Source organism: Oncorhynchus kisutch, linkage group LG16 (assembly GCF_002021735.2).
Source record: "Oncorhynchus kisutch isolate 150728-3 linkage group LG16, Okis_V2, whole genome shotgun sequence".
In the NCBI taxonomy this organism is placed as follows: Eukaryota; Metazoa; Chordata; class Actinopteri; order Salmoniformes; family Salmonidae; genus Oncorhynchus; species Oncorhynchus kisutch.
Genome location: NC_034189.2, coordinates 16760982 through 16782726, shown reverse-complemented (window position 1 = coordinate 16782726; position 21745 = coordinate 16760982). Strand labels below are relative to the sequence as shown.

At 37.2% G+C, this 21745-nt stretch overlaps 2 protein-coding genes across 3 annotated transcripts; one reads left to right on the top strand and one right to left on the bottom strand.

Annotated features, from left to right (window-relative positions):
• The first annotated feature begins 772 nt into the window (after positions 1 to 772).
• si:cabz01074946.1 (uncharacterized) lies at positions 773 to 5545 on the top strand. 2 transcript variants are annotated; one of them, XM_020504074.2, is made up of 7 exons: positions 773 to 900; positions 3290 to 3598; positions 3936 to 4208; positions 4447 to 4557; positions 4732 to 4765; positions 5079 to 5150; positions 5202 to 5545. In XM_020504074.2, the coding sequence occupies exons 1-7, from the start codon at positions 852 to 854 to the stop codon at positions 5206 to 5208; spliced, it is 855 nt and encodes a 284-aa protein (XP_020359663.1). In that variant the 5' UTR covers positions 773 to 851; the 3' UTR covers positions 5209 to 5545. The 2 variants fall into 2 exon arrangements, with proteins under 2 accessions (XP_020359663.1, XP_020359662.1); XM_020504073.2 differs by having other exon boundaries at positions 5079 to 5545.
• Positions 5546 to 7399: 1854 nt separating this feature from the next.
• LOC109906399 (SLAM family member 5-like) lies at positions 7400 to 20576 on the bottom strand. Its single transcript, XM_020504075.2, has 7 exons — positions 20333 to 20576; positions 14041 to 14340; positions 13647 to 13916; positions 12733 to 12852; positions 12493 to 12524; positions 8562 to 8633; positions 7400 to 8421 (listed from the first exon to the last, which is right to left on the bottom strand). Exons 1-7 carry the CDS (start codon positions 20397 to 20399, stop codon positions 8344 to 8346), a joined length of 939 nt encoding a protein of 312 aa, XP_020359664.1. The 5' UTR covers positions 20400 to 20576; the 3' UTR covers positions 7400 to 8343.
• Positions 20577 to 21745: the final 1169 nt, after the last annotated feature.

The following is a 21745-nucleotide window of genomic DNA, read 5'->3' as shown; positions in this document are numbered from 1 at the left end:
GAGGATACATGTTTTCAAATATTTGTATTCTGTACAGGCTTCCTTCTTTTCACTGTCATTTAAGTTAGTATTGTGGAGTAACTACAATTTTGTTGATCCATCCTCAGTTTTCTTATCACAACCATTAAACTCTCTAACAGTTTTAAATCCCCATTGCCCTCATGATGAAATCCCTGAGCAGTTTCCTTCCTCTCCGGCAACTGACTTAGGAAGGACGCCTGTAGCTTTGTCGTGACTGGTTGTATATATACACCATTCAAAGCCTAATTAGTAACTTCACCATGCTCAAAGGGATATTCAGTGGCTGCTTTTTATTTTGTTTTATTTTTAACACATCTACCAATTGGTGCACTTCTTTGCGAGACATTGAAAAACCTCGCTGGTCTTTGTGCTTGAATCTGTGCTTGAAATTCAATGCTCTACTGAGGGATCTTGCAGATAATTGTATGTGTGGGGTACAGAGATGAGGTAGTCATTCAAAAATCACATTAAACGCTATTACTGAACACAGAATAAGTCTATGCAACTTATTATGCAATTTGTTAAGCACATTTTTATTTTTATTTAGGCTTGGCATAACAAAGTTGAATACTTATTGACTTAAGGCATTTTTTATTTTATAAAATGTTCTACAAAGAAACATGATGACATGATGGGCTGTTGTGTCAGTGACACAAAATGTCAATTGAATCCATTTTAAATTCAGGCTGTAACACAACAAAATGTGGAAAAAGTCAAGTGGTGTGAACACCTTCTGGAGGCGCTGTAAATGGCAGAAATAGGAAGTTGACGCTATAAGTAAGACGCTATGTCAGAGACGAACAGGGTCCATTTTAAAAGTCCTGTTGAAGATGATACGTGTAGAACTTTTAGTTCTCTCTCTCCTAACAGTCTTATCAGGTAGGCTGCTTAATGTACTTTTCCATTTTGCTTGGTAGTGTTGATAAATGTCTGTTGTTGTTGATATTGTCTGTCATCTTTCAGAAATTAGCTACAAGAGGCAGGATTGAGGTGAATTCCATTTCAATCTAGGATGTCAATTGAAATTATATTACTGGAATTTAAAGAAAATCTTTGAATTGGACTTTCAAATGATCTCCTACATTTAAATGGGATTGACCTCAAACCCTGACGAGGGCACTTGCCATGATGTCACCTTTTTCACTTTAAGAAATCTAATGGTGTGCAGTGGTGTAAAGTACTTCATTAAGTAAAAATACTTTAAGTACTACTTAAGTAGTTTTTGGGGGTATCTGTATTGTACTTTACTATTTATATTTTTGACAATTTAACTTTTACTCCACTACATTCCTAATGAAAATGAAATCATTTTTACTCCATACATTTTCCCTGACACCCAAAGGTACTATTACATTTCAAATGCTTAGCAGGACAGAACATTATTTCAATTCACACACTTATTAAGAGAATATTTAAAACCAAATACTTTTAGACTTTTACTCAAGTAGAATTTAACTGGGTGACATTCACTTTTACTTGAGTCATTTTCTATTAAGGTATATTCACTTTTGGTGAAGTATGACAATTGGGTACTTTTTCCACCACTGCTGGTGTGCAGCAAAACATCAAGATATACAGTCAACTTTCCTCTGTCCATATCACATCTAGTATTATAGTTCTTCTCAATCGCGTTTAACGTACTGTATCTATAGCAGAACAGCAATGATCAACTGATCAAATACATATATAGAACTTCTGATCAGTTTCTTGACTTTGTACCTGACTTGCATACCACCTTTTCCAAAATATTAAATACGAATGTCATAACTGAAAACACAATTCACTGCTAAGTGTTTGGATCACAGAACATAAACACATTGTTTTCATCAGAAGAGAAATGTGTGCAATTTTATTCACTGTTCCCGACAATCAGTAAATACATATTACTGCATGGAATAGTAAATAATTCCATCAGTGTCAAACCATGTACAATATATGGAAAGATCTAGACAAGATATGGGGCAGCAGGGTAGCCTAGTGGTTAGAGCGGTGGACTAGTAACCGAAAGGTTTCAAGTTCAAATCCCCGAGCTGACAAGGTACAAATCTGTCATTCTGCCCCTGAACAGGCAGTTAACCCACTGTCATTGAAAATAAGAATTTGTTCTTAACTGACTTGCCTAGTTAAATAAAGGTAACAAAAAAGAGACTCGAGTTGGGTTACCTATATGTAACTGTGGGTTACACCTAAGTCATCATCTCCAACATTGTGACCTTCCATTATAGAGCTTTGCTTTGGTGTGGATTGAGGCCTAAAGATTCAGTTATTTTGCTCCATTCTATTCACCTATCCTTTCTATTTCTATTGTGGATTGTGTTTCCATATGCCAATGGAAAGTCTACAAAACTATGAGAAAACCAGCCTTTGTTTTGAAAACATGGAATTGAATTGTGATGATGATGATACCGATGAATGAATCCTGCACACAATGTTCTTCTTTTAATACTTAAAAAAAGCTCTGTAATAACATTTGATTTGATGTGTATGACATTGTTTGGTGATCTATGCATAAAATGGAGAGACATTTCCCATAATGTTGCACCTTTGAATAGCTATACTTCCAATTTTGAACATCATGATTTAGTGACTGCAAAAAAAATGTATTGATCTGGGATTTTTAAAACATACTGTTTTGTCTGCTTGGACTCAAGAGATAAGTATGGTTGCATTCATCCTGTTGCAGGAAGTCGTGTTCTTTTGTTGAATATATTTGCAATTTTGAAGTATAATATAGTGTGGGTGAATGCATTTAGGTTTTGAGAAGGCAAATACATTTGGAAAAATGTGTTTCCTGTTTTTCAAAAGGCCACAGAGTTCTGTGTCTTGACAACATTGTTCTAGCTTTGATACAATGTGTTTAAGGTTAAGATACCAAATCCTCCATTTGATATGTATTGCGAAAGTCTCACCACATGATCGAAACAGAAAAAGGAAACTCAGAGAAAGTTCCAGATTTAAAAAACATAGTCATGTGAATGATGTCATATGTGTCCTAAATCTATACTATTCCTGTTTCAATTAATTTACAGTTATCATACAACCTGCTTTGCAGTTTTTTCTGCTGAATAATAATTAATTTAGCTAATAATGTAAATAGTAATTTATGTTGATACCATCAGAATATTGATGATGATGATTATTTTATATCCAAAGAGAAACATATACTGTTATATTACTATTAAATAAATGATTCATCTAGTTATTCCTGTAAACACCACCATCAGAACAGACATTTTATTACAGTAACAGATTGATTGTTATGTTTCAGTGGTGATGGGAGATACCATTGGCTACCTGGGAGAGTCTGTCACCTTATCCTCTGGAGCCAATCCATCCTGGCACATCACCAAGATAACGTGGTCCATATACAACAACGACACCTGGATCGCAACATTCAGGAGCAGAAATAGCAACACAGAATGGTTCGGGAAGTTTAAGAGTCGACTGAGTCTCAACACCTCGTCTGGTGACTTGGAGATCAGAGATGTTCAGAGAGGGGATGAACTGGTTTACTCTGTTCTCCTCACACACAGTCAGGGGGAGCAGCAGATCAGTAAGGTACCGCTCACTGTGACAGGTAAGAGTCTCAGTCACAACTGTGCCCTGTTTTAAAGGAGCACTCTGTAAGATCTATACAAGATTTGCCTCAAGGGGCGCAAAGTGAGCCAAAAATGTCAAGAGTCCCCAAAAATGTAACTCGTTGGGCATAAACACCCTCCAGAGTTTGGGAATTTGACGTTTTGTACATTTCGCTAGTATGCTAGCCTATTATAGGCAAAACTATTCTTTAAAATATTTTCAGTGTTTTTTTTCATTTTTATCTCTACTTTATTCAAATTTCATTGCATTTTTTTCTAATGTAAAATGTGCTATCTATTTACAAGACCTTCCTTCGTTTCTCTTCAAATGTCCAGAGCGTCTCGTTGAGCCTAGTGTTCAAAAGGTCTTCAGCGTTCTGAAGGACGGACACTGTGTGATGGCTCTTCAGTGCTCCTCTTCGGTGAAGGACACCAGATTTTCTTGGGAGCCAGAAGCTTCGTTTGACGGCTCCTTCTCGAGGGGGGGTCCCAACGCTAACGTCTCTGTTGTCTGGGCGTCTTACAGCCCCAACAGAAATGTCATCTTCATCTGTACTGCCAGCAACGGGCTCACTAACGCCTCTAAGGTTGTGAGGGAGATATGCCAAGGTATAGTCATTTCTAGGGCCAGTATATATTTCAGTAACACATGACCTGACCAGGAAAAACTGATGTATTCATCAATCTTTGGGTGAGGAATTCTTATGCCAGCCAGCTATGCAGTGAGACAGGGAGGAATTATTGGAGAAGCTGGTCAAGCTTGCGGTTGAATTTTTGAACAAAGTGAGTCCTTATTTGTGTTCTTACCTTGATACCATACTATTTTTTTCTCTCCCTATGTCTTCAGATGAACAGCCAAAGCCTGACATGGTGGTGGAGGGGGAGAACCGCGTCCCCGGGATCATAAAATTGCTCTTAGGATTTCTGTTCGGATGTCTTTTAACATATATTTTCAGAGGTGAGTGGGAATTGAATGACAACACATTTGAATTTCTATAAAATTTCACAGTGCCTTGTGTATAAATATATGCTCCCTTAATTTAAATTCAAGCTGAAATGCAGGCCCAATCTTTTGTGTACTAGGTGCAAAATAGAAGATATCACTGACTGCCTTGTTTTATGTCTATCATAGAGTCCCTCACATGCTTATCAATCAGGTTCAACAAGTAAGTAGCTTTTCTTTAGAATCTACTTCACACTGGGCACAGACATCAATCAGTTGTCAACTATTGTGAATTCAACATGAAATCAACCCCCAAAAATCTGCATGCTATTGGATTTAGGTGAAAAATTAGGTGAAAAAAAAGATGAAATGCCCTTACATTGATGATTTTTTGCAAATACAATCACTTTTCCACATTGATTCAATCTCCTCAAACATATTGTTTTGGTTGAATTGACATGGAAACAATGTTGATTCAACCAGTGTTTGACCAGTGGGTATGTACATCACATGTCTATTTTCGTGCATTTTTACAGGAGTCGAAGCATCAACAAGTTGTGTACTACACATTCGGGAGTTGAAAAAAACTCCAGCCTACCTATAGAGAGGAGTTGAACATCGGAGCTGTCAAACCAAAACTCCAGCCTACCTATAGAGAGGAGTTGAACATCGGAGCTGTCAAACCAAAACTCCAGCCTACCTATAGAGAGGAGTTGAACATAGGAGCTGTCAAACCAAAACTCCAGCCTACCTATAGAGTGGAGTTGAACATCGGAGCTGTCAAACCAAAACTCTAGCCTACCTATAGAGAGGAGTTGAACATCGTAGCCGTCAAACCAAAACTCCAGCCTACCTATAGAGAGGAGTTGAACATCGAAGCCGTCAAACCAAAACTCCAGCCTCTGTCACATGATCTCAGTATATGCAACTTTTCAGGAAAGTTAGGAACCAATATGCACAGGCAGTTAGGAAAACAAAGGCTAGCTTTTTCAGAATTTTTTTTGCATCCTGTAGCATAAACTCCAAAAGGTTCTGGGACACTGTAAAGTCCATGGAGAATAAGAGCACTTCCTCCCTGCTGCCCACTGCACTGAGGCTAGAAAACACTGTCACCACCGATAAATCTACGATAATCGAGAATTTCAAGAAGCATTTTTCTACGGCTGGCTCCAGGTTATCTATACGTCTTTGCTAGGTAAATCCCCGCCTTATCTCAGCTCACTGGTCACAATAGCAGCACCCACCCATAGCACACGCTCCAGCAGGTATATTTCACTGGTCACCCTCAAAGCCAACTCCTGCTTTGGCCGCCTTTCCTTCCAGTTCTCTGCTGCCAATGACTGGAACAAATTGCAAAAATCCCTGAAGTTGGAGACTCATATCTCCCTCACTAACTTTAAGCATCAGCTGTCAGAGCAGCTTACAGATCATTGTACCTGTACATAGCCCATCTGTAAATAGCCCACCCAACTACCTCATCCCCATATTCTTATTTTTTCGTTGTTGCTCCTTTGTACATCAGTATTTCTACTTGCACATTCATCTTCTACTCATCTATCACTCCAGTGTTTAATTGCTAAATTGTAATTATTTTGCCACTGTGGCCTATATATTGTCTCACCTCCCTAATCTTACTTCATTTGCACACTATTGTGTTATTGACTGTACATTTGTTTATTCCATGTGGAATTCTGTGTTGTTTCTGTCGCACTGTTTTGCTTTATCTTGGCCAGGTCTCAGTTGTAAATGAGAACTTGTTCTCAACTGGCCTACCTGGTTAAATAAAGGTGTTCTCAACTGGCCTACCTGGTTAAATAAAGGTGTTCTCAACTGGCCTACCTGGTTAAATAAAGGTGAAATAAATAAAACATTTATAAAAATAAATATACACCTGTTCTGAAAGGCCCCAGAGTCTGCAACACCACTAAGCAAGGGGCACGACCAAGCAAGCGACACCATGAAGACCAAGGAGCTCTCCAAACAGGTCAGAGACAAGTTGTGGAGAAGTACAGATCAGGGCTGGGTTATAAAAAAATATCAGAAACTTTGAACATCCTGCGGAGCAAAAATGGAAAGAATATGCCACCACAATAACCTTGCCAGAGAGTACCACCCACCACAACTCACAGACCAGGCAAGGAGGACATTAATCAGGAAAGCAAAGGCTAGCTTTTTCAAACAGACATTTACATCCTGTAGCACAAACTCCAAAAAGGCTCCAAACATATGGAAGAAGGTAGTTCTGGTCAGATGAGACTAAAATTGAGATTTTTTCGAGTGTGAAGCATGGTGGTGGCAGCATCATGCTGTGGGGATGTTTTTCATCTGCAGGGACTGGAAACTGGTCAGAATTGAAGGAATGATGGATGGTGCAAAGTACAGGGAAATTCTTGAGGGAAACCTGTTTCAGTGTTCCAGAGATTTGAGACTGGGACGGAGGTTCACCTTCCAGCCGGACAATGACCTTAAGCACACTGCTAAAGCAACACTTGAGTGGTGTAAGGGGAAACATTTTAATGTCTTGGAATGGTCAAGTCAAAGCCCAGACCTCAATCCAATTGAGAATCTGTGGTATGACTTAAAGATTGTTGTACACCAGCAGAACCCATCCAACTTGAAGGAGCTGGTGCAGTTTTCCTTGAAGAATGGGCAAAAATCCCAGTGGCTAGATGTGCCAAGCTTATAGAGACATACCCCAAGAGACTTGCTGCAAAAGGTGGCTCTACAAAGTATTGACTGGGTGGGGGGGGGGGGATAGTTATGCACGCTCAAGTTATCTATTTTTTTGTTTCTCAATAAAAAATATTTTGCATATTCAAAGTGGTAGGCATGTTGTGTAAATCAAATGATACAAACCCCCCCAAAAATCTATTTTAATTCCAGGTTGTAAGGCAACAAAATAGGAAAAATGCCAAGGGGGTGAAGCCACTGTATGCTCCCCCACTCAAGCTACTGCCTACCTATACTACCTCAATGCCTTACCATCTGAAGCTGTTGAAGCCAATCAGTTTTTTACAGTGACTTTGAGGTTCTTAAATGGAAGTGCTATATATAATACATATATTATTATTATTATTATTATTATTCACACACCTGAAAATATATATTTTTTTCTGTTGTAATTAATGTTTTTCTATCACTTGAAGGTAGCCTTTCTCAAATACTGCACTCTTTACTGTGAATCAGTATATGATCTATGCGTTATGATTTCTACAAATCATTGTATTTATTAGGATGTTCTCTCCCTTTTCTCAATATGTAAAGACGGTATTATTGTATTAATAAGGTCTATTCATTGTCTGATTTCACACAACAACAAAAGATAGTTAGTGAGTATATGATGAATTGATGTGAATGTGGCCTATGTGATTTCCACAAAGCATGTCTGTGGAATGTAAAACATTTTACTGTACAATAGACACATCTAAACTACAATATATACAAACATAAATAACTTGTTTCCAAACAGAAACCCCGGCAATCTTTAAGAATATAGTTTTGAATTGCCATTAGTCGTTATTACACAAATATAAACAGTTAATGTATCAATAGAATGCAATAGAACCTAACAAAAAGTTATGTAACACTGACTATCTTGAAAATAACAAGTTGTACCACACAATGACCATGAACAGATGAAGGTTGCAGTTCTGAACAAGTAAGAAAATAAAAACAGAAATGTGCAGGTTGTGATGAAATGAAACTGTAACATCTATTACAGAAGGTACACATGTAGGATGCAGAAGATGCAGAGGGTTCTATATCTATAGAAGCACAGCTTATGACCACATCCTGTTCAGCTCACAGTACTTCCTGGTAGGAAGAAGAGGGGTCTTCTGGCTGGCGTCCAAATGTGATCTTGTCATATAGAGTCTGCGGCTAAATGTTAAAAGCAACCAAGAACAAACTGTTTCAGCATTATGAAATGTAGACAATTTCCAAGTAGACTACATAGTCTCCCTTTCACACAGAGACTGTTTTATTTTATTTATGTTCAAAGATATCAGGTATGCTCTCACCATGTTCAGAATTGGGACAGCCAGATCTTCTACGGTCTCATAGATGGACATTACCTGACTGTTTGTTCTTGTCTGGAATAAAAACAGAAAAAGGTACTTAAACCAATAAACAAAATGGATGAACATTGCACAAAAACACAAAATTACTGCTAAAAAATACACAGCAATCAACCATTACAGTACACAGTATAGTGTAATACAGTACACAAACATGGGTCGTTCCACGAAAGAGTGCCTGCACATCAGAGACAGTCTCCAGAGCTACCAGTTGATACATACAGTTGAAGTCAGAAGTTTACATAAACCTTAGCCAAATACGTTTAAACTCAGTTTTCACAATTCTTGACATTTAATCCGAGTACAAATTACCTGTTTTAGGTCAGTTAGGGTCACCACTTTATTTTTTAGAATGTGAAATGTCAGAATAATAGTAGAGAGAATTATTTATTTCAGCTTTATTTCTTTCATCACATTCCCTGTGGGTCAGAAATTTATATGCACTCAATTAGTATTTGGTAGAATTGCCTTTAAATGGTTTAACTTGTGTCAAATGTTTTGGGTAGCCTTCCACAAACTTCCCATAGTAAGTTGGGTGAATTTTGGCCCATTCTTCCTGACAGAGCTGGTGTAACTGAGTCAGGTTTGTAGGACTCCTTGCTCGCATACTCTTTTTCAGTTCTCTCCACAAATGTTCTATGGGTTTGAGGTCAGGGCTTTGTGATGGTCACTCCAATACCTTTACTTTGTTGTCCTTAAGCCATTTTTCCACAACTTTGGAAGTATGCTTGGGGTCATTGTTCATTTGGAAGACCCATTTGCTACCAAGCATTAACTGATGGCTTGAGATGTTGCTTCAATATATCCAAATTATTTTCCTCCTTCATGATGCCATCCATTTTGTGAAGTGCACCAGTCCCTCCTGCAGCAAAGCACCCCCCCAACATGATGCTGCCACCACCGTGCTTCACGCTTGGGATGGTATTCTTCGGCTTGCAAGCCTCACTCTTTTTCCTCCAAACATAACGATGGTCATTATGGCCAAACAGTTCTATTTTTGTTTTATCAGAACAGAGGACAAATCTCCAAAAAGTGCAATCTTTGTCCCCTTGTGCAGTTGCAAACCGAAGTCTGGCTTTTTATGGTGGTTTTGGAGCAGTCACTTCTTCCTTGCTGAGCAACCTTTCAGGTTATGTCGATATAGGACTCCTTTTACTGTGGATATAGATACTTTTGTACCTGTTTCCTCCAGCATCTTCACAAGGTCCTTTGCTGTTGTTCTGAGATTGATTTTGCACTTTTCGCACCAAAGTACGTTCAACTCTAGGAGACAGATTGCGTCTCCTTCCTGAGCAATATGATGACTGGGTGGTCCCATGTTGTTTATACTTGCATACTATTGTTTGTACAGACGAAGGTGGTACTTTCAAGCATTTGGAAATTGCTCCCAAGGATAAACCAGACTTGTGGAGGTCTACAATTGTTTTTCTGAGGTCTTGGCTGATTTCTTTAGATTTTCCCATGATGTCATGCAAAGAGGCAGTGAGTTTGAAGGTAGGCCTTGAAATACATCCACAGGTACACCTCTAATTGACTCAAATTATGTAATTTAGCCTATCAGAAGCTTCTAAAGTCATGACATCATTTTCTGTCATTTTCGAGGCTGTTTAAAGGCACAGTCAACTTTAGTGTATGTAAACTTCTGACCCACTGGAATTGTGATACAGTGAATTATAAGTGAAATAATCTGTCTGTAAACAATTGTTGGAAAAATTACTTGTGTCATGCACGAAGTAGATGTCCTAACCGTCTCGCCAAAACTATAATTTGTTAACAAGAAATGTGTGGAGTGGTTGAAAAAACTGTTTTAATGACTCCAACCTAAGTGTCTGTAAACTTTTGACTTCAACAGTATAATCCAGAGGAACATCCCAATAATATTTTATGTAGAAATTGTAAATTGTAATTTTAAAAGGCTGTGATATTACATGAAGTACCCTTTAGACTACGTGGAGAATTCCATAAATCTGCATTTTTATATGAATACAAATTTGCTAAAGTGGCAAAATGCAACATTTTGACATGTCCCTTCGTGCACCCTGTGCCTTCTAGGAATATGTTTTTTTTATTTTTTATTTTACCCCCTTTTTCGTGATATCCAATTGTTAGCTACTGTCTTGTTTCATTGCTGCAACCCCCATACGGACTAGCAATGCGTCCTCCTCGCTTAACCCGGAAGCCAGCCGCAACAATGTGTTGGAGGAAACACACTTAATATGCACTTACTATGGTATTTATTTAAAAAAATACCTCTTGAGATTGGAAAACGTGTTTTCAGGGAGTTGAACCGGCTTTTTATGACAGAATGTAAACATTTTGTGAAATCTACAACTTTCTTTTGACCAAGATACGCTTTCTCAAAAGGCCCTGAATTGGTAGAACTAGGGTTACAAAACTACGTTTTCTGAATCTTCAGTAATTTTGGTAGTCAACAGAAAATATATGGCAATCTATGGTAAAATTTGCTAATTTATATTTGAATAACTTTAAAAAAGATATATTACATATAGTATTCTTTTTTATATATATATCTGTGTCCCAGTGGTGGAAAAAGTTCCCAATTGTCATACTTGAGTAAAAGTAAAGGTACCTTAGTAGAAAATGACTCAAGTAAAAGTGAAAGTCACCCAGTAAAATACTACGATTAAAAGTATTTGGTTTTAAATATACTTAAGTATGAAAGGTAATTGCTCAAATATCAAATTGCTAATTGCTGAAATATCAAAAGTCAAAGTATGAATAATTTCAAATTCCTTATATTAAACTAACCAGATGGCACAATTATCTTGTTTTTTAAATTTACTGATAGCCTTGGGCACACTCCAACACTCAGACATAATTTACAAGCAAAGTATTTGTGTTTGGTGAGTCCCCCAAATCAGAGGCAGTAAGGATGACCAGGTATGTTCCCTTGATAAGCGCATGAATAGGACCATTTTCCTGTCCTGCTAAGTATTCAAAATGTAACGAGTACTTTTGGGTGTCAGGGAAAATGTATGGAGTAAAAAGTACATTATTTTCTTTAGGAATATAGCAGAGTAAAATAAAAAGTTGTCAAAAATATAAATAGTTAAGTAAAGTGCAGATACCCCAAAAAACTACTTAAGTAGTACTTTTAAGTACTTTACACCTCTGCTGTGTCCATATTGTCTGTGAGTTTCTAGTGGATAGACCATATGGTTCAAGAGAAAATATAGTAATTAATTTAAAAAAATAGCAATTAACTCTGTAACTCTTCTATTAACATTTTTCACAACAGACAAGTGTGTAAAACAAATATAACGTCACGCCTGCTCCAGCTCCCCCTCTCTGGTGCTCGAGGGTGCAAGGCGGCCCATCATTACGCACACCTGTCACCATCGTTACTCGCGTCAGTGTTTCATGGAACTCCACTGGACTTGATTACTTATTGATTGCCTCCCCTATGTCTGTCACTTCCTCAGTATCTTCCTGTGTCTGCATTTACGTCGTTCTGTTATTAATTAAATATTCACGCCTCACTTATAAAGGATATTTCATGCTGAAACCCTCATATTTAACATCAATGTTATATTTCAGATACATTTTTACAGCTTTGTGATTCGATTTTTGTATTTTAAAATCATCTTATTTAATTATTTCATATATTTTACATGTAATAAGGCCACACAGGGGGCCAGAGATAATTGTAGACACCTGTGAAAATCTAAAATACCCAAAAGGGGCACTAGTTACATAAATTACATAAAAACCTTGAAAGTTACCAAAATTCTGGTAGTTTACTGGTAAACTTTGAAAGTTTCCAGCAACATTCCCTCCCTTTGCAACCGTGGGTGGAACGACCCACATGGGCTTAGACACATTCAGATACATAATATTGGCAATGCATACTCACATCTTTCATTCTTGTGTCGTCAGTTAGATCGGCTGTGTATGACAAGAACAATATATCAAACAATCAGATAGATACCAAACCGGATATCTACAAACATACCCAAGAATGAATAAATTACACACTTTTTCTGGTATTCATAATATTCCTAAGGCCAACATTTTGGGTTAAGGGATATTAAGAATACTTCCAGAGCATTAAATGTCCCTTTAAGTAAGGATGAGACCCCTATGCTGTACATACCCGTGTTACAGCACCCCCTGCAGTAATACATTGCCACAGCTACAGTGAGGATCAGCAATACAGCGACGCCTACTGGTACCACGATGTAGATCCTATACCACTCCATCCATGTGTCATACTCTATAACACAGATGTGATTAGACTGGTGTTTCTGAAACCTGCTCATGGAGACCCAAAGGGGTTCACGTTTCATTTCTTGCCCTAGACATGATTCCACTAATCAACTCATCATCATACCTTAGTGGAATCACTCCTGTGGTGTTATGGCATTAACCTAAATGTGCACCAATTTGGGTCCCCAGGACCAGGATTAACACTGACCAGTGGTTTCCAGCTCCAGTCCTCTAGTACACCCAACAGCACACATTTTATGTTGTAGCACCAGAAAAATGATTCCTTAATTAACTCATTGAGGGCCTGATGATTAATAACAAGTAGAATAATGTGTGCTTGTCACCGGAGCTTCAATAAAAATGTGTACTGTTGGGGGTACTGGAGGACTGGAGCTGGGAAATACTGGATTAGACTATGCAATATGCTAAAGCCTACAGAGTTCCATATTACATCTACCCAATGTCCTCACATGTATTACATAATACTGTATATTATATCTACCCAATGTCCTCACATGTATTACATAATACTGTATATTACATCTACACAATGTCCTCACATGTATTACATAATACTGTATAATATATCTACCCAATGTAATCACATGTACCACATAATACTGTATATTACATCTACCCAATGTCATCACATGTATTACATAATACTGTATATATTTTCTACCCAATGTCATTACGAGTTCTACACAATACTGAATATTATATCTACTCAATGTCATCACAAGTTCTACATAATACTGTATATTACATCTACCCAATGTCATTATTATGATATTTAGTTACCTGGGGTGGTTGTGTCATTACTACACTTTACTGTTGTAGAGGCAGATTTCTCACTGACTAGGTTGGAGGCGTTGCAGGTTACCCTGATGTCTCCGTCTGCTGGTGACAGAGAGAAGTGTATCTGCTGGTCGTCCCTATATGTTTCATTCCCTCTCTCCCAGGTGTAGGAGAGGTTGGAGCCGACTGACACGTTGCACAGCAGCCACACTGAACAGGACTGGTTGGCCAATAGCTTGATCTCCTTCTGGATCTCCACCTTGGATATAGGCTCTGAGAGAGAGATAGAAACAGAGAGAGAAACAAAGAGAGAGAGAGATAATCATTCTAAATTGACCATACCTCCAGGAGAAAGACTATACAAGATAAAAAGATGGAATAACACAAAGCAGCCTACCATGGACTTGAAGATGGATGGTCTTGGTTGGAATCTGTCCTCCTTTGTTTGATGCGGCAGAAACTAGAAATTCCCCTGAGTCTTGCAGTGACAGTTCTCTTATTGTTAAACTGAAGTTACTGTCGTTCATCTCTAGTCTCCCCTTAAACTGTGATTTTGGTAAGGAAATGTTCCTATCAAATTCTGCAATGACCATTTTTTTATACTTCCACTCCATTGACTTGATACCTTCCCTTTCTAAGCCTGAGGGCAGCTCCACTGAGTCCCCCACTGCTTTGTTGAACAGAGAAATACCCACACCTGAAACACACAAATACACAACATGACATTCTGACATTGATCAATGGTTACACTTTACACTACAGGGCTCTTATTACTGTGTAATTATTGTTAATGAAAGTAGAGTGTTGAAAGTATTGTAATTACTCATGTTACACTGTAGTGTGCCTACACAAATAATAACACAATAATAGACTGCAATGTAAAGTCTTACCCCACCACCAAATAGATAATAATGGATTTCATTATTTAATGGGTTTCACACTTTACTTTATTCAAGTCCACTCCTCCCCCACATTCAGCAGAACACGAGGAGATTACAGGAAAAGAGAAGTGGGGGTGGATCTTTATCAATACATGCTCCTTTGCTCACGTACAAACTGAACTCAGCATAAAAATAAACTTCCCTTTTTCAGGACCCTGTCTTTCAAAGATAATTAGTAAAAATCCAAATAACTTTACAGATCTTTAAACACTGTTTCCCATGCTTGTTCAATGAACCATAAACAATTAATGACCATGCACCTGTGGAACGGTTGTTAAGACACTTACAGACGGTAGGCAATTAAGGTCACAGTTATGAAAACATAGGGCACTAAAGAGGCCTTTCAATTCACTCTGAAAAACACCAAAAGAAAGATGCCCAGGGTCTCTGCTCATCTGCGTGAATGTGCGGATTTGCTTATATCGTTGAAGGAAGGAGCTCCACACCGAGGCCTGTACTCTGGAGCGGGATCGATTTGGAGGTGGAGGGTCCGTCATGGTCTGGGGCAGTGTGACACAGCATCATCAGACTGAGCTTGTTGTCATTGCAGGCATTCTCAACGCTCTGCGTTACAAGGAAGACATCCTCCTCCCTCATGTGGTACCCTTCCTGCAGGCTCATCCTGACATGACCCTCCAGCATGACAATGCCACCAGCCATACTGCTCATTCTGTGTGTGATTTCCTGCAAGACAGGAATTTCAGTGTTCTGCCATGGCCAGCGAAGAGCCAATCCCATTGAGCACGTCTGGGACCTGTTGGATCGGAGGGTGAGGGCTAGGGCCATTTCCCCTCAGAAATGTCCGGGAACTTGCAGGTGCCATTGTGGAAGAGTGGGGTAACATCTCACAGCAAGAACTGGCAAATCTGATGCAGTCCATGAGGAGGAGATGCCCTGCAGTACTTAATGCATCTGGTGGCCACACCAGATGCTGACTGTTACTATTGATTTTGACCCCCCCTTTGTTCAGGGACACATTATTCAATTTCTGTTAGTCACATGGCTGTGTGAACTTGTTCAGTTTATGTCTCAGTTGTTGAATCTTGTTATGTTCATACAAATATTTACACTTGTTAAGTTTGCTGAAAATAAACGCAGTTGACAGTGAGAGGATGTTTATTTTTTGCTGAGTTTATGTGGATATGCAACCATCACATGTAAGAGACCTTGGATCCTTGAAAAGCGCTATATAAATGCCATGTATTATTGTTATTATTATAATTGTTATTATTATTTGAACTATTAATATTATTACACAATGTGTTTACAGTGTAATTATGCACCAGAAATGCATCATACACTGCATGGGCAACATATACATACATATAAACAACATGTCACAACATATAATCAACATATACATACATATAAACAACATGTAACAACATATACATACATATAAACAACATGTAACAACATATACATACATATAAACAACATGTAACAACATATAAACAACATATACATACATATAAACAACATGTCACAACATATAAACAACATATACATACATATAAACAACATGTCACAACATATAAACAACATATACATACATATAAACAACATGTCACAACATATAAACAACATATACATACATATAAACAACATATACATACATATAAACAACATGTAACAACATATAATCAACATATACATACATATAAACAACATGTAACAACATATACATACATATAAACAACATGTAACAACATATAAACAACATATACATACATATAAACAACATGTAACAACATATAAACAACATATACATACATATAAACAACATATACATACATATAAACAACATGTAACAACATATAAACAACATATACATACATATAAACAACATATACATACATATAAACAACATGTAACAACATATAAACAACATATACATACATATAAACAACATATACATACATATAAACAACATGTAACAACATATAAACAACATATACATACATATAAACAACATGTAACAACATATAAACAACATATACATACATATAAACAACATATACATACATATAAACAACATATACATACATATAAACAACATATACATACATATAAACAACATATACATACATATAAACAACATATACATACATATAAACAACATATACATACATATAAACAACATATACATACATATAAACAACATATACATACATATAAACAACATGTAACAACATATAAACAACATATACATACATATAAACAACATGTAACAACATATACATACATATACATACATATAAACAACATATACATACATATAAACAACATATACATACATATAAACAACATATACATACATATAAACAACATATACATACATATAAACAACATATACATACATATAAACAACATGTAACAACATATAAACAACATATACATACATATAAACAACATATACATACATATAAACAACATGTAACAACATATAAACAACATATACATACATATAAACAACATGTCACAACATATAAACAACATATACATACATATAAACAACATGTCACAACATATAAACAACATATACATACATATAAACAACATGTCACAACATATAAACAACATATACATACATATAAACAACATATACATACATATAAACAACATGTAACAACATATACATACATATAAACAACATGTAACAACATATAATCAACATATACATACATATAAACAACATGTAACAACATATACATACATATAAACAACATGTAACAACATATAAACAACATATACATACATATAAACAACATGTAACAACATATACATACATATAAACAACATGTAACAACATATAAACAACATATACATACATATAAACAACATGTCACAACATATAAACAACATATACATACATATAAACAACATATACATACATATAAACAACATGTAACAACATATACATACATATAAACAACATGTAACAACATATAAACAACATATACATACATATAAACAACATGTCACAACATATAAACAACATATACATACATATAATCAACATATACATACATATAAACAACATGTAACAACATATACATACATATAAACAACATGTAACAACATATAAACAACATATACATACATATAAACAACATGTAACAACATATAAACAACATGTCACAACATATAAACAACATATACATACATATAAACAACATGTCACAACATATAAACAACATATACATACATATAAACAACATGTCACAACATGTAACAACATATACATACATATAAACAACATGTAACAACATATACATACATATAAACAACATGTCACAACATATAAACAACATATACATACATATAAACAACATGTCACAACATATACATACATGGCAGTCTACAATCAATCATATATTATTAACCTTTAAACAACGTTTTCTTTCATTAAGTAAGAATGAAAGAAAACAGTTACAAGGAAGCAAACTTTAGTATGTAGGACATAACAGCAGTTGTTCTGGTCCTGCAGTACAAACTTTAGTATGTAGGACATAACAGCAGTTGTTCTGGTCCTGCAGTACAAACTTTAGTATGTAGGACATAACAGCAGTTGTTCTGGTCCTGCAGTACAAACTTTAGTATGTAGGACATAACAGCAGTTGTTCTGGTCCTGCAGTACAAACTTTAGTATGTAGGACATAACAGCAGTTGTTCTGGTCCTGCAGTACAAACTTTAGTATGTAGGACATAACAGCAGTTGTTCTGGTCCTGCAGTACAAACTTTAGTATGTAGGACATAACAGCAGTTGTTCTGGTCCTGCAGTACAAACTTTAGTATGTAGGACATAACAGCAGTTGTTCTGGTCCTGCAGTACAAACTTTAGTATGTAGGACATAACAGCAGTTGTTCTGGTCCTGCAGTGTAATTTAAGAGTCATTTGGACACACTTTATTTGGATAGTCCCATATGCAGAGCATTCAGAAAAGTATTCAGACCACTTTACTTTTTCCACACTTGTTACGTTACAGCGTTATTCTAAAATGTATAAAAACCTGTTTTCCCCCTCATCAAATCTACACAATACCCCATAATGACAAAACATAAACAGGTTTTAATAAATGTGTGCAAATGTATATATAAACCCCCCCCTGAAATATCACATTTACATAAGTATTCAGACCTTTTACTAAGTACTTTGTTGAAGCACCTTTGGCAGCGATTACAGCCTCGATTCTTCTTGGTTTTGACTCTACAATCTTGGCACACCTGTACTTGTGGTTTCCTCCCAGTCTTCTCTGCAGATCCTCTCAAGCTCTGTCCAGTTGGATGGGGAGAGTCACTGCACAGCTATTATCAGGTCTCTCCAGAGATGTTCAATCAGGTTGAAGTCCGAGCTCAAGGACATTCAGAGACTTGTCCCAAAGCCACTCCTGCATTGTCTTGGCTGTATGCTTAGGGTTATTGTCCTGTTAGAAGGCGAACCTTCGCCCCTGTCTGAGGTCCTGAGTACTCTGGAGTAGGTTTTCATGAAGGATCTCTTTATACTTTGCTCTGTTCGTCTTTCCCTCGATCTTGACTAGTGTCCCAGTATTTGCCGCTGAAAAACATTCCCACAGCATGATGCTGCCACCACCATGCCTCACCAGGGATGGCGCCATGTTTCTTCCAAGTGCGATGGTTGGCATTCATGCCAAAAATTTCAATCTTGATTTCATCAGAACAGAGAATATTGTTTCTCATGCTCTGAGAGTCCTTTATGTGTTTTTTTGGCAAACTCCAAGAGGGCGGTCATGTGCCTTTTACTGGGGAGTGGCTTCTGTCTGGCCACTCTACCATAAAGGCCTAATTGGTGAGATGCTGCAAAGATGGGAGAAACTTCCAGAAGGACAACCATCTCCACAGAGGAACTCTGGAGCTCTGTCAGAATGACCATGTGGTTCTTTGTCACCTCCATGACCAAGTCCAGCTCTAGGAAGAGTTTTGGTGGTTCCAATTTCCTCCATTTAAGAATGATCGAGGCCACTGTGTTCTTGGCGACCTTCAATGCTGCAGACTTTTGGTACCATTCCCCAGATCTGTGCCTCGACACGATCCTGTCTCAGAGCTCTACGGACAATTCCTTCCACCTCATGGTTTGGTTTTTGCTCTAACAACTGTGGGACCTTATGTAGACAGGTGTGTGCCTTTCCAAATTATGTCCAATCAATTGAATTTACCACAGGTGGACTGTCAAGTTGTAAAAACATCTCAAGGATGATCAATGGAAACAGGATGCCCCTGAGCTCAATTTCGAGTCTCATGGTAAATGGTCTGAATACTTATGTAAGTAAGGAATCCGTTTCTTCAATATTTAATATATTTTAAAAAACATCTAAAACCCTGTTTTCGCATTGTCATTATGAAGTATTGTGTGTAGATTGATGAGCATTTGTATTTATTTATTCCATTTTAGAACAAGGCTGTAACTTAAGAAAATGTGGAAAAGGGGAAGGAGTCTGAATACATTCTGAATGCACTGTAGATGATCTACAGATGGTCAAACTATCAACAAACTATCATTTGATAAGCATATGTTTGCTAAGGTTAGGTTTAAAATAATGTTTAGTGTAAAGGTTAAGGTTAGGTTTAAAATAATGTTTAGTGTAAAGTTTAAGGTTAGGATAAGGGTTAAAGTTAGTTAAAAGCAACAAGGAAGTTAACCGTTTAATCCTAACTTTATCATGCAATCAAATGTTACTGATACAAAACATGAGAAACAGAAAGTAAAGAGTCCATACAATACTAACCATAGTGGAGGATAGAGAGTAGGAGTATTCCCTGTTTGGAGAAGGAGGAGAGGGGACCACCAGACATCTCTGTTAGGAGTTGTATGTCTGTTTCCTCTGGCTGTACGTCCTACCTATCTCTAAGTGATTGACTGGTAGCTAGCTAGACCCACAAACACACACTGAGAAGAGTAGAGAAGAGAAAGAAGAGATTTCCTTTGATGAGCGCTGCTGTTCTAGAATACTCCCGGTATGTTAGTTAAAAAGGAAGTCACACTCTATAGTCGTTCTCTGAAAATACCCCTTCACTCAGCTTGAGAGTTAGACCATGAGGAGTGGGTGTGTTTGGGGTCTTTTACTGTACGGATCAGGCTGATGGTATCAGAACAGTGTCTGTGTGATTTTCATGTAGGTGTCGTATGCCTGCAGAAGGTTTGCATGAGTTCTCCTGCATGCTCATTGTTCAGTGTGGTTGAGGTACATGAAAAACCCGGCAACGTGTGTGTTTTTGGGAGGAAGTGGGTCCTAGCTTACTGACAAATGTCCCCTTCTACATTTCAGGTAACATCTTGTGTCACTTCCTGTCTGGTGGTCTCCGTGACACACACACACACAGACACACTGTGGAAAGTATTCAGACCCCTTGACCTTTTCCACATTTAGTTACATTACAGCCTTATTCTAAAATGAATTTCTCTTCTAGTCTATCTATAATAGTATATACTATTATAATATAGTATATACTATTATATTAGGTTTTATTATCAGGGGTATTCCAATGTAATGCCAGACATTCAATTATAGAGTTTTGCTGTCAGCAATGTGGTTGAAACTGAAATGTTGCCACCCCAGCACTTTTCCTGGTTTGGTAAAGAAGAAGTGATACACAGTACCAGTACTGACCAGCTCATCAGAACTGCTGCAGAGAGGATATAACATTAGAAAACTGTCCTTTTCAGGCACACCCTTCCTTAAAAAGTCATTATGAAAATCTCAATGGGTCTTCAGCTGATGGGGTACAGCAGTTGAACTAAGCTCATGAGGTTAAGGTTAAGTTATATTCTTCAAGATTCAATGGGTATATATCGTTAAAGAGATTCTCCAACACTTGTATACTTTTTAGCAAGTAGTTGTGAAAGTATCGCTCATGAGCCAAAAGTAGTCCTTGAAATTGCGTATTACGTCACATATGTGCAGATTGCTCTCTCTCTCACACTGCTGTGGGTGCATGATGTACCTCTTGCTAGATGTCACTCATATGGCAAGGGGCTGAAGCTCATTGGTTGAACTCAAATTGCTAGGGGGCTTGCCCAGGTGGGGAAAATTAAGGTAAAATGGTGCAGCACAGCTTCCAGAAAACCCCCAGACTTCCTTACTAATTAGGGTAAGACAGTACTTCTGCTCATACTACGTAATACACTACAGTATATTTAC